The sequence below is a fragment of the Lottia gigantea genome, assembly GCF_000327385.1.
Source record: "Lottia gigantea unplaced genomic scaffold LOTGIsca_10, whole genome shotgun sequence".
Taxonomy (NCBI): Eukaryota; Metazoa; Mollusca; class Gastropoda; family Lottiidae; genus Lottia; species Lottia gigantea.
Window position 1 is genome coordinate 4,768,942 of NW_008706747.1, and position 11,941 is coordinate 4,780,882.

At 34.8% G+C, this 11,941-nt stretch overlaps 2 protein-coding genes across 2 annotated transcripts; one reads left to right on the forward strand and one right to left on the reverse strand.

Annotated features, from left to right (window-relative positions):
• Positions 1-58: 58 nt before the first annotated feature.
• LOTGIDRAFT_230081 (hypothetical protein) lies at positions 59-6,758 on the forward strand (the record flags this gene model as incomplete). The annotated part of the gene is made up of 15 exons (XM_009046307.1): positions 59-160; positions 496-701; positions 1,041-1,185; positions 1,399-1,496; positions 1,732-1,877; positions 2,176-2,409; positions 2,661-2,899; positions 3,197-3,378; positions 3,780-3,931; positions 4,096-4,156; positions 4,359-4,631; positions 4,756-4,900; positions 5,116-5,231; positions 5,532-5,699; positions 5,930-6,758. Coding segments are annotated over 15 exons (2,390 nt in total), but the record flags the coding sequence as incomplete, so codon positions are not given.
• On the reverse strand, positions 6,750-10,550 carry LOTGIDRAFT_230082 (hypothetical protein). Its single transcript, XM_009046308.1, has 8 exons — positions 10,537-10,550; positions 10,154-10,288; positions 9,685-9,894; positions 9,108-9,286; positions 8,688-8,824; positions 8,141-8,257; positions 7,544-7,736; positions 6,750-7,274 (listed from the first exon to the last, which is right to left on the reverse strand). The coding sequence occupies exons 2-8, from the start codon at positions 10,272-10,274 to the stop codon at positions 7,158-7,160; spliced, it is 1,074 nt and encodes a 357-aa protein (XP_009044556.1). The 5' UTR covers positions 10,275-10,288; positions 10,537-10,550; the 3' UTR covers positions 6,750-7,157.
• Positions 10,551-11,941: the final 1,391 nt, after the last annotated feature.

The following is an 11,941-nucleotide window of genomic DNA, read 5'->3' on the forward strand; positions in this document are numbered from 1 at the left end:
ATTTGCATTGTTCTAAATCTTGTACGAAGCCTTTCATTGTTGTCATGGAGTTGTTTCAAAATGGCGTCGCTGGCAGGAATCAAGTTGGATGAAGACGGAAATTCCTCGTTTGCTACAAATTGTTTTCCTGTTAGACATTTTTCCAGCGTAGATGATGAAGGTACGTAATTCATTTCGACGACTGTTTTAGTATTATATCCAGATTTTGCACACAAAAAAGTATTTTGTTCATATTCCTTTACTAAGCGGTTTGTTTTGATTTTTCATAGTGTAGGAAGGTAGGTAACTCAATTCACGTAACCTATATTTTCAGACCACAACAACCTTTTGACTTTTTTTCTTAATACAAGTTGTTTAACAGAGTCTTTGAAAAGTGTAATATTTTTTAAAGACCACAGTGTAGTCTTAATAAAGTCTCTTATTTCCTAAATATTTGGCATATCTAAATGGTAGGCCCTTATTATCCTATTATCAACTTTTGTGATTATTTTCCAGCTGGTGGTGCATGGTATGTATCACATCGAGCTGAACAGAGGCGTAGGTTTAAGGCTGTATTATGTACCAAACCGAGAACGTACTCTCGCATCAAAGAGGAGAGAAAGAAATCAGAGTTGGAAGGAAAGAGTATAACAGAATGTAAACTTGATGTCGAGGAAGAAGATGATGAGGATGAAGGACCTATTTTAGATGGATTTTTCTTGGTAAACAATTTACACTGTACTTAATTGTCACCTTCTTTGTGATCGTTTCCATTTTCCCAAACAGTATGAAATAGAAATTTGGTGCCCATGCCGTGGAATTGGTGAACAGTATTCATTTTTGAAACTTTAAAATTTTATAACCAGCCCTTATTCAAAATGGCTCTAGTGGCAGCTTGTACTCTTGCTGTCTTCATTTGATTAATTTCTTTAAATCTAGAAAAAAGGTTGTAGGCCAACACCCATGGATTGATTTCTGTCATAAGTTCAGCTTTAAATTGGCTCAATTTCCTTACAATTTATCTCTATGTTTCTATCAAATTGTTTGTATTTTATTTACAGATGAAACATTGTTGTGTAGAAGATCCAAGTGATCTCTGTTCTGTAAATATTTCTGGGCAAGGTTTTACAGAAGTTAAAGAAGATGATCTAGTGTTGTTTGATAATGTGGCGTATGTTAATGCTGCTGAAAATTACCTCCCTTTTGGTAAGCTATAGATAGAAAAAACCTTTTTCCAATGCTTACCTGAAATTTTATCTGTTAATAAAATTAAAGATTTTTTGTGAAATAAGCACTGTCTTATTCAATCTTTTTGGTAAGTTAAAAAAAGTATAAAGAAATTTAGTTTTATCAGCTGATAATTACAGGTTACACTAACTCAGCTTTAATCAATAGAATCATTCCTTTTTTTTTTTTTAGAGGCGTTCCGAGGTTTTCCAATCTTGAGGGAATTAGAAGTTCCATTAAATGGTTTGAGAAGTTTACAAATAAAACCAACAGATTATATTACATTAGAGGTAGGTGGCAGTGGTATTTCTATAAGTCATTAGATGGAGGGGTCGAGTAGGGATCACAGAATAGTCAAAGAGCACCAGACATTAAGAGCATGATAAGAAATTTTCATGTCCATCCAGTCTCATTTTTGGGAGACTTCCATGGACCCAGAACAGTAGGATGTAAAGCTTCATTTCATTTCATTATTATAATAAGATACTGAAAGTAGGAGGTAAAAATCAATATATTTTGTTTTAGTTGCTAGACCTATCATATAATAACCTATCACAAGAAGATATCCTGTTAGTGGGAACATTACCCCATTTAAAAGTTTTACATCTAACTGGTAATGGTTTTACCAATATACCACATGACCTGTGTTTACCCTTCGTACCAGAGGGGCGGTAAGTTTAAGTAATAGTTATTTAGTAAAATTGTATGGTAAAGAAGTGATGTGTAACTCACTTACAAGCTAACGATAGCTGTCAGACAATATGTCATATGCTTGTGAAATTCTTAACCATTTTGTGGCTCAATAACTAGACAATTTAGCCAATGCTTATTGGATGAAAAAGTGGAATAGATTTTAAACTTCGTTAGTTTTCAATTGAGCATAGAGTTTGCCAGAGTTTTGAGTCATTAAGATTTTAAAATTTGCATGGTTATTTGGATCAATATTGCTTCATTTTCCATCCATTCCAGTAAAAGTCAGTATCCAAGATTTCCCTACCTAGAAGTTTTGATGTTAGATGATAATAAACTCTCTGATATCAACATTTTCGCGGCTATGGCTGGATTACAACGTTTAAAACATCTCAATCTAGAGAAGAATCAGATTTTTTTCGTACCTCAGTTGAAGTCTGTTCAAGGTAAAATGAAACCCGATGAAAAGCTGACATCACCTCGAAAGAAACGGAAAACTCCTCGCGAGGGAAGGTTAGTCATGTTCTTTTCTACCCAGCAAATTTTTCTACAATAATTGAAATATTGAATTTCACTGGAGATGTATGGGCTTGCTTGTTATTTATTTATGCTTGTCAACTTAGCAAATACACAATGTATAAGCCAAGAGACGATGTTGAACCCATTTCGCTCTTTCCATTTTCTATTTAGTCATAATCTCTCATGCCTTGTCTTTTGCTACAATAACCTAACTTTACTACAGACACTTCATTTTCTTTTGTCAGATCAAGCAGACGGTCAAAGTCTCGAATGTCAAGTGCAAATGCAAAACAATCAACAGAAAACATTACAGACGCTACTCAACAAGAGGAGAGCACTGAAGTTCAAGATCACCAAGGGGAAGTAACTGAGTCTGGTGCTGGTGTTGAGACCAAGCCTGAAGAAATCAAAGTAGAAAATGAGGAAGTGACAGAAGAGAAACAAGAAGAAATACAAACACAAGATCCTCTCATCAGCAACAAAAGTAAGAATGCATACTACAGGCTGACTGAACCTTGTTTAAAACTCCTGCCAAAATTCCCTTCATTGCATACTGCATGACATTGTCTGTCTTCATTACCTCCGTCTGGAGCAAAGAGGTGCTGAAAACTTCAATCTAATTAGTTATTTTTCTAATCTAAGATTACTTCATGAATTCTTTTGTATCTGAGTCATTAGATCTATCAGTTAGATTAGAACAAAATTGGTCATCCCTTTTTTTATATATATTTTTATGTCGTATGTTTTTGTAAAGTCATTAGATTCTGTTTGTAAAATTCAGATGAGTTGCTAGATGAGGATTTTGAGCTGTCTCTGGGAGATCTGTCAGCTAGAATCAATGATTTAAACCTAGAAGCTGATATCAATCCACGAACACCCTCCACCATTCGGAAACCAAAATTAGAACCAGCATCTCAAATAGCTTTCCCTGAATTACGTTATCTTAGTCTAGCTTATAATCAAGTGAGTCATTTTTGGACTTTTGCTCTAAAAAATTCAAGTCAACACAATTCATAAAATGGAGTTTTTTGTCCAATTTTTTGCTCTCAGTGATTTCTGATGTTTCATGAAAGATTATGGTAGCAGCAACTGAAAGATATGTGTGTGCTAAAAAATTATTTTTCAAATGCATAATTTTTTTTGGACCAGGGGCCATATTCTCAAAAATTTACTGAAATTGATGTTAAATTAAGTTTCATTATCCAATCAGATTACTGTATGTCTTAAGATCAGGAGTTTTCATGAATAAATCCATAGATAAACATGTAAATAATACTCCATAAAGAGCAGTCTTTGGCAGATATATTGTCCAATCTTCCGTTTCCTAGCTCTGAATATATTTTTAATAAATTGTTGAATTTTAGATTTGTAATGAAGAAGCCTTACTGGCTGTAGCTGCCTGGCCGATGTTATCTGAACTGGTATTTCATGATAACCCTCTAACTACAGAACATGTCGGAGCTCCTCCATTACTTAAACGATTTCTACACGATAGATTGGGCATTAAGCTAGTCAGGTATGTAGTCGGAATACAGGGGTGGGGAGGTAGGGGAACAGGGATGAGTCTGGGGATGTGAAGTTGGTGGGCAGGGGGAGAAATGACTAGAGTTAAGAAACGGGACTGATATCACTGAAGATATGATTCACAATTCATTGATTGAGTTCAATTTTCTGTTCTAGGAAGAGAGTGGCTCCCTCTATCAAAAAACACGTCCAGATTTCAGACAAGCCGTCAAGAAGAGTAAGTGATAAACTTATAATTTATTAGCAGCTTTTGCGATAGTGATTTTATAGTCTTAGTGGAATTACAAGACCTCTGACAAAAATTTGAGCGGTGTAAATCAATGCTATTATTGTCCCAAATACAACTCTTTACAATCCTTTGAGAATCTAATCAAAGTACCCGTTTATTTGAATTTTAGAGTCAAGTTCTCTAACTTCAGGTGAAAACACAAGTACCAAAGATTCCAAGGCCGACAGTCGAGCAGCGTTTGATGTTAGAGGCTCCGAAACCTCCACCACCTGGTCTCATGAAAGACGAAGAACGTCCATCCACTAGCTACAAATCACCTCTTCCACCAATCAACAAGCAACAAAGATCTGCATCTGCTGGTGCATTGCCAAGACGACGAGAAGAAGCAGACGCGGGACCTTCTGATGCCTGGTCGTCCGATGTTGGAGAAGAACTTGAAGCAGATACATTCTTCATGACCCAGGTTTGTTTCGCCCTTTAAATCTTTAAGAGTGTAACTCTTGGTATATATATTGGTTCTTTTGAGAATCCAAATGATGTTTCAAACTTGTTTTTGGGTATGGTTGCTAATGCGGTTATTTTTGCAGGTTGATGATCAGGAGGAAGAGAAAGATTCCAGACCACCAACTAAACTCAAACCTAGTAAACCTCTAGATAAACGTTACCATGGTTACGAAGAACTGTTCGAAGGCGATGATGAAGCTGAGTTTGAAGAAGATAAAGTGTCAAAAGGTATGGCCAATTACACTTTTTCCTACATCTATCCATTAACTGAGGTCTCCAAAAAATGGGCTTAAATTTCATGGGTTTTGTAGATCAGCCACAAAGTTATGTCACTACAAATACAACTGACAAAAATATTTCTCAAAATTTGACATCCGAATGAAGTTGACAGAGGGAGCCAAATTTTGTATCTGGATATATATCGTGTTTTGTTGTCGTTTCAGATATACAGAGTAATGTACGAGCTCTACGATACGCGTTGAATCATCAACTAGTTTATCGTGATACCAAATCATTACAGCTACAATCTGTTACTAAACCTGTTAAAGCTTACAGAAGAGTGAGTTAACAATTACTTTACCTATTACTTCATTATTTATAGGGTGAAGGCTATGGTGGCCACAAGTCACCAGAATCTGTTGGGCACAAAACTCTTGTCAACTGGCCCCCAAAAACTGGTCCCCCATTCCATCTAAAGCTTCACTTCGAAAACATTTTTCTGGCCTCTATCTCCCCCAAAAGTCCTTTCTATTATTTATAACAATAGTCTTGTCAAGATACTCTGATGTCTAAGTAAGTTAAGTAAGAATTTTTAGTACAATATTGACAGGTACAGCTTATGATCTTCTGAATTTTTCAGCACCCCCTGCCTCCATCCCAACCCAAACCATCAAAAGAAGAGAAGATTGAGAGTATCCTAGAGAATCTTAGAAACAGAACAACAGTAGATGAAGCCAGTTTAAAACAAGTGTTGAAAAATAAGAAATTAAAACATAAATTCCCAGAGGCAGAAACCTTGTTGGCTCAGGTAAGATTTAGAAAAAATCCTCAACAGTAAAATACCTACATAGAGTGTAAAGAGCCCTAAACATAAACTTGGAGGTCTCTAATGATATTTCTACCAGGCAAGTTGAATAGTTAAGTCGGTAGCAAGTTTGATTAACGTTTGCTGGGTGATATGGTGCCATAAGGTTTGAATCCACCACCAGTGCTTTCGAGAGTCAGCCTCATGTTAAAAATTGCTCTTGGTTATTTCAGATACAACATAGGTATAATGCTGTACGAGTTACATCAATGAAAGAAGCAAAAGATGCACGAAAAGCCGTCCAAGATACATTGAGTGATATCAGCAAGAGGTCAGGGGTCAAGGTCTCACACTGACCTTGAACCTTGACCTTGAAGTACATGACCTTGAACTGTGTCATACCTTAATTGATCACTAAGAAACCTTACCAGCTCGTCCTACTGGCTAAGTCAAGTTCTTTCAAATCAAAACCGTTAACATTAAACCATGGGGATATGTACCTTAAATTTTTAAGTTATGGACGTGGCTTTGGGGATGTAAAACTGTGAATAACCAATAGTATTGTATATATTAATGTGATATTGTAGAAGTATTAATTGAACTGTGATAGAATTATAAGTATTGTATTTTAAACCATTGTAACTGTATCTGTGATTAAACCTAAATCAGCATTACAATTATTCAGTATTTTATTTTAAGACCAGTTTTTTTAAAAAAAAAAACTAAGCCAAAGTTTTATTGCAAGTTGAACGATTTCATATTTTAAGAAAATGTATAATATTTGAATGTTATTGTGAATGTAAACTGTTGAAACTGTACGAAGTATTCTTCATTGTATTTTGCTATTTGATATTTATGATATACTGTTACATGTTGAAGCCATGGTGAGGCCAAAATAAGGTGGTTATCTACTGCTGATTTTGATAGTAAGCAAACTTTTAAAGCCAAATTATTTATCTTACTATGTTATATTGTGTGATTCAAACAAACTGCTGAAGGAAAGGTTTAAGTATTATTGTCAATTCCATATTCAATCTGATTAAAACATAAAGTCAACATCATAATCTTTGTTTAATTATTTTATCAATAAATAGATGGACCCTTGTTCACTTTATCCAAATAGCTTTGTATCAGACAGTGAATTTTAACCACACAAAACAACCTTCTCATACAAGAGGAGTTACTTTTAACGGAACTTCGATATTCCAAATAACAGAACGCAAGTCTGTCATAAGTCCTTATAAAGCACATATTAAAATCCAAATTGAGGTAGCCAAAGTTGGTAAATAATATTTTGTCCTACTACACAAATTTGAAATTTAGATCAAGTGTCAAAAAACAATATAGAATCCTATCATGGTCCACTCAAGGTAAAGAAATGAAAACTGTAGCGGCATAAAATTCATCTGAAATTTTAATCAAGTTTCCAAGCTAAGAACAAAGAATTTCAGCATGGTCCACTCAAGGCAGCCGAATAAAAGCCGTAGGTTCATAATAACCATTCTGTCCTACTGCCGAACGATTGGATATGTGTAAAGTGTTAAAATGGTGAACCCCAAATTTATAATTACCAAATTTCTGAAATAGACAGAATGGATCAGATTTGAAAATGACAATAACAAGATCCTTACGAACACAGAGAACTGTAAAAATTATTAGAAAAACTTTACCTGAATCCTAATCGATAAAAGGAATTTTAAGCTCATTTGATTGGTTAATAAAAGTTGAAAGGAACATATAACAATTACGTTCTTTTTTCAAAAACCTATCATCTGCTTCAGACTGCTTTCTGTACGAAAATTGATCGTCAATATTGTCTAAGAGATAAAATACTCAATAAGGCCTACCTTTAAAACTGAAGTAGCATCAAATGATTCCCTGTCCTTATAAGGTTGTCGTCTGGCCACAGAAGCACCGGTGGGGTCTTTCCTCATTAGGGTGTTCATCACTGTAATATGAAGTTTGATGCGTTCATACTCTCTCTGCATGATATTAGCTGAGGTGAATTTATCAGCTATTCTGTCTACCAAATTCTGTAATCTGAAATATAAAATGGAGTTGAACATCTTTGGTAGGAATTTACACATTCTTTTTTTTGATTTTTTAAAAGCATGAAAAAATTATCAAACTCATAACTTTTGACAAAAACATGCACATTTAATTTTGTGCGCTTTTGCCCCAAAATATGAGTAAGAATACACAAAGTTCAATTATATTTTTCCAAGTTTGGAAGGGTCCAACCTAAGGCACTTTTACTTTGCTTTTGTATTTGGAATCTTAACCCTGACAGTTCCCCCATAAGTCAGATTTCTTCTAAATTTTACCCCCAATTTTAGGCACTGCTGTCAATCTGTCTAATTTGTCTCCCCAGTATTTCATTTCGGGGTCTGTTAAACAAAGAACAAACCTACAAAGTACAAATACAAAAAGGAAAAGTTACAAACCTATCTAAATCGTCTCCCTGTAATTTAGCGTATAAAACATCAACAGAGTTAGGATCATCATTCATATATTCTAAACCTTCCACTGTTAATTTGATTGGCTTCCCTTTTAATATTGGTCTATAATAGAAACAACAAAACACATATATATCAGTTAAAAACACACAATATCAAACCCATGATTATGTACAATAAAGGGTTTCTAAGGATTTTCTCTACACCCTTGGTTCCCAACCTGGGGTGTTTTCACCCCCTGGGGTGTGGGACTAAGGTGTCAGGGGTGTGGCCAATTGGTGTAGGAGAAGAATTTGTTTTGAATTGAGAGAGCACCTTACATCAACAAATGTTGAAAATGTTGATGAAACAAATTTTGAGGGTGTGAAAGGTGCACGTGATTGCTCCAGGGGAGTGAAGGCTGAAATAGGTGGGAACCACTGCTTTACACATTGTATGTATATCAGGGTCACCTTCTTAACAATGTAAAGCTATTACAACTGACATAACACCTCAAAAGGATAATTAGAAAAAACATTTTGACAGGAATACCTACTCTATAAGATCCTGTTGACATTGCTGCAATAAAACTACAGCCTGGTTTATCTCCCTTTCATTCAGTAACGCCATCGTTCCGATTGTCATGTGAAGTTTTTTAGGGTTCTGGAATATTGTGGCATCTAATCCTCTATCCTGGAAAAAAAAATCATAAAATTTGACGACAGCACCACAGAATTATCGGAAAATATAGATAATTGAATCTGACTTGTTTTCAGTACTGTGATGGGTCATATCATGTACATAGATTTCATCTGGTTACAACCAAAAAAAAACAACAGAAAACAATCATATTGCAGAATTAACAAATTAGGTCCCTGGCATAACTGTTTAGCAATAATATTTTTAGATTATCCATAACCAATTGTAAAGTCATAAAAATTGATCATAAATAAATAAGCTGAAAAAAAAAACGAACCCCATCACATTCTCTTAAGACATCGATTTTAAAATCTTCAAATCCACCAATCACAGCGTCCGATACAACTGGTATTGATAAGAAATGAGTAAATTGTTGTTTATTACGTGCCGAGTTAACCAGAACGTCAATACGAGTTTTAGCTGATACCACACCCTTCTTATCTCTTCCCATTATTACTGAAATAAAATAAAATAAAGGTGTTAGTCCTACTGCATCTAAATAAAGTATTTAAACCAACATATCAGTTTTAACCATTAACCAAAATCAAGATAAAATGTCACTGGCAAAGATGACAGAATAGACAAGAAGATAATAACTCAAACAATAAATATATTAAAAAGTTTGTGTGTTGTAATCCAGGACATCCTATCACTTTCTAGGTGGATCAAAAGACATTGAATTTTGACTTGTGTCCTGGGAGTTTTAAGGACAATTTTGGACTCAGCTGCTAGTCTAATGCCAACTCTTATCACCTAAAGGATCAAATGACACATCAAAAATAATGGTTTGTGGTTTTGGGAGCTCAAATGATGGTCAACTAAAGAATTTTGACCAAACAATGTGATTAACTTACCGACTTCACCCTCCATGCCTTGTTTGGGAATTCGAATCTGTGTCTTCGTCTCATGTTCCAGCCTATTCTTAGTTTCCCCTTTCTTTCCGATTATAAATTTAAAATAGGCACTGGGAATGTCCAAGGCAACTCGGTACCCAGATTCCGTCTGCTCTATTTTAGTAAATGGATCACAGACTTCGTCGTTATAGCAACTATCATCTTCCATTTCTAAACAAAAATGATAAAATTCAGGGGTACAGATAATATGAAAAAAATCATTGCCTGTCATATTTGGCACCCCTCGATTTTTTATTGAACTGTTCCACACATGCAATACTTTCTATATTATAAAACAGTGTGATCTTATGTTTGGAAGAGCTCATTGGTAATATTAAGGGTGTTTGGTACAGCCTTTAAATTATATCCAGCTTTGTTAGGGACCAGAAACACACAAAAATTGAACCATTAAGAAATTTAAAGAAATTACCGAATTCTTCCTCATCATAGTTGCCTCCTTCATTTTCGATCTCACCCTTGTCGTTTTTGATGGGATTTTTTCTATAACATCTATTACCAATCCATATAACTGCGGGCCGTAAAATATCCATCTTCTTTCTTCTGACTAACAATATATTAAAAGAGAAAATTGGATTATAGTCAAAAAAAGGGTAAAAATGGCATACAAATCTTCTTCACCTTTTACTTAAATATAACTTAAGCCATTTTCAAACATATTTGAACAAATTTCAAAAGTCTATCATTTCAAATCAAAGCCTTTCAACAAAATGAAGATGAAAACAGCCTTTACAGCCTGTAATATTGATCAAAATATTGAAAATTTTGATAAAATGTTACAAATTCACAACTCACAATGTGGTTTGCTAAAATGAAAGTAAAGAGGTCAATAAACAGCCTTGACCCTCTGACCTTCAGCCAACCAGGAAGTCATTCACTGAGCATGTCTGAAAAATGTCTGCCCAGAAAAGATGTTGCCGACCAAAATAGGTAAAATTAGTAAAATTGTATGAAAATCCTTCACCGATTGACGATCAATTAAGCCAGATATGTTGATAAATGTCTTCTCTAGAAAATCAGATCCAAAATTGAGAGCAGACGTCATTTTGTCGGCCTAATTTATTACATGTACTCGCCCTTTTTCAGGCTGGGGAATTTTGTTTATTTTTCCTTCTACGACATAGTCTTCTGTTTATGTGACTTCTTTTGTCTCAAGTTTCAGTTTCGATTTGTCAGACATTGCAGTAGAAATTTGAGGAAATATTTTATTTCTTGATCAATTTGTGAAAATCACGTTGCAGAAAGGAGTAGCTTCAAATGATACCACATCCATTGCAGTTTCAGAATTGTAGCATTTCATTTTTGACAATGCCACACACAAGTTGGCATAAGTGACATTGCTGATGACATCTCTAAAATTAGGCCAACTCATTAAATATTAGACAGGCCATTATGTGAAACACTCTGCAGTAAAACAGAAACAAAGGTACAGTAATGTGATTTCCATCTAGGCCTACCACATGGCAAACTAGAACTTCAAACTTAATTTTTACTTATGAGCTTGATTTTGTTTTCAGATGAGAACTAAAAGTCCTTTATAAGGATATAATATTCAACCACACCAGTACATCAATCAACAACAAGAAGCAGACGTGGGTTTGAGTAATGGCTGATGAGAAAATGAGTCCACCAGATACATCCAACTATTCTCAGACTATTTCTGCCATTTCTCTTCCAACTTACAAGGAGTCAGGTAAGTTTGATGCTGGTGATAACGATAACCAGGACTGATCGCCAAATTTAACAAAAATCTGACAACAAGTAACTGTTGCTAGAGTTGAATTTTACTTTGAGAAATACCACAAAATAGGACCATATCTTTTTTTGAACGGTCAGTCATGAATGATAAATAAAGTCCAATTATCAGTGCAGTACTGGCAAATTAAGTAAATCTAAAACCTTGGTGGTCGTTAAACTTACATGGTAGTTTGTCTGAAAATGTGTTGAATTGATATCAAATCAATACACCTATAATCTGTTTTATTTCATTTCTGTTTTAGAAGCCTCCACCTCTAACAAGACAACATTCAGTGAAGCTTCAGCCACTTTAACTGATGCTCCTTCAGGTAATAGTCTGCCTTTATTTACTCCAAATTACTAGTTTAAACAGTCACCTGGTATCAATCTCCATTAAGTGTAGTTATGTTGTAGTCATATTTCTGGCACCTCAGCCAGTGCTTTCTTGTGTCTCTAGCTAGTA

Coding starts and splice junctions, on each gene's coding strand:
- LOTGIDRAFT_230082 (XM_009046308.1), bottom strand. CDS start 10,274: ATGGATATTTTACGGCCCGCAGTTATATGGATTGGTAATAGATGTTAT. Junction 9,895..10,153: donor CTATGATGAGGAAGAATTCG/GTAATTTCTTTA, acceptor ATTTTTGTTTAG/AAATGGAAGATGATAGTTGC. Junction 7,275..7,543: donor ATGCTACTTCAGTTTTAAAG/GTAGGCCTTATT, acceptor TGTCTATTTCAG/AAATTTGGTAATTATAAATT.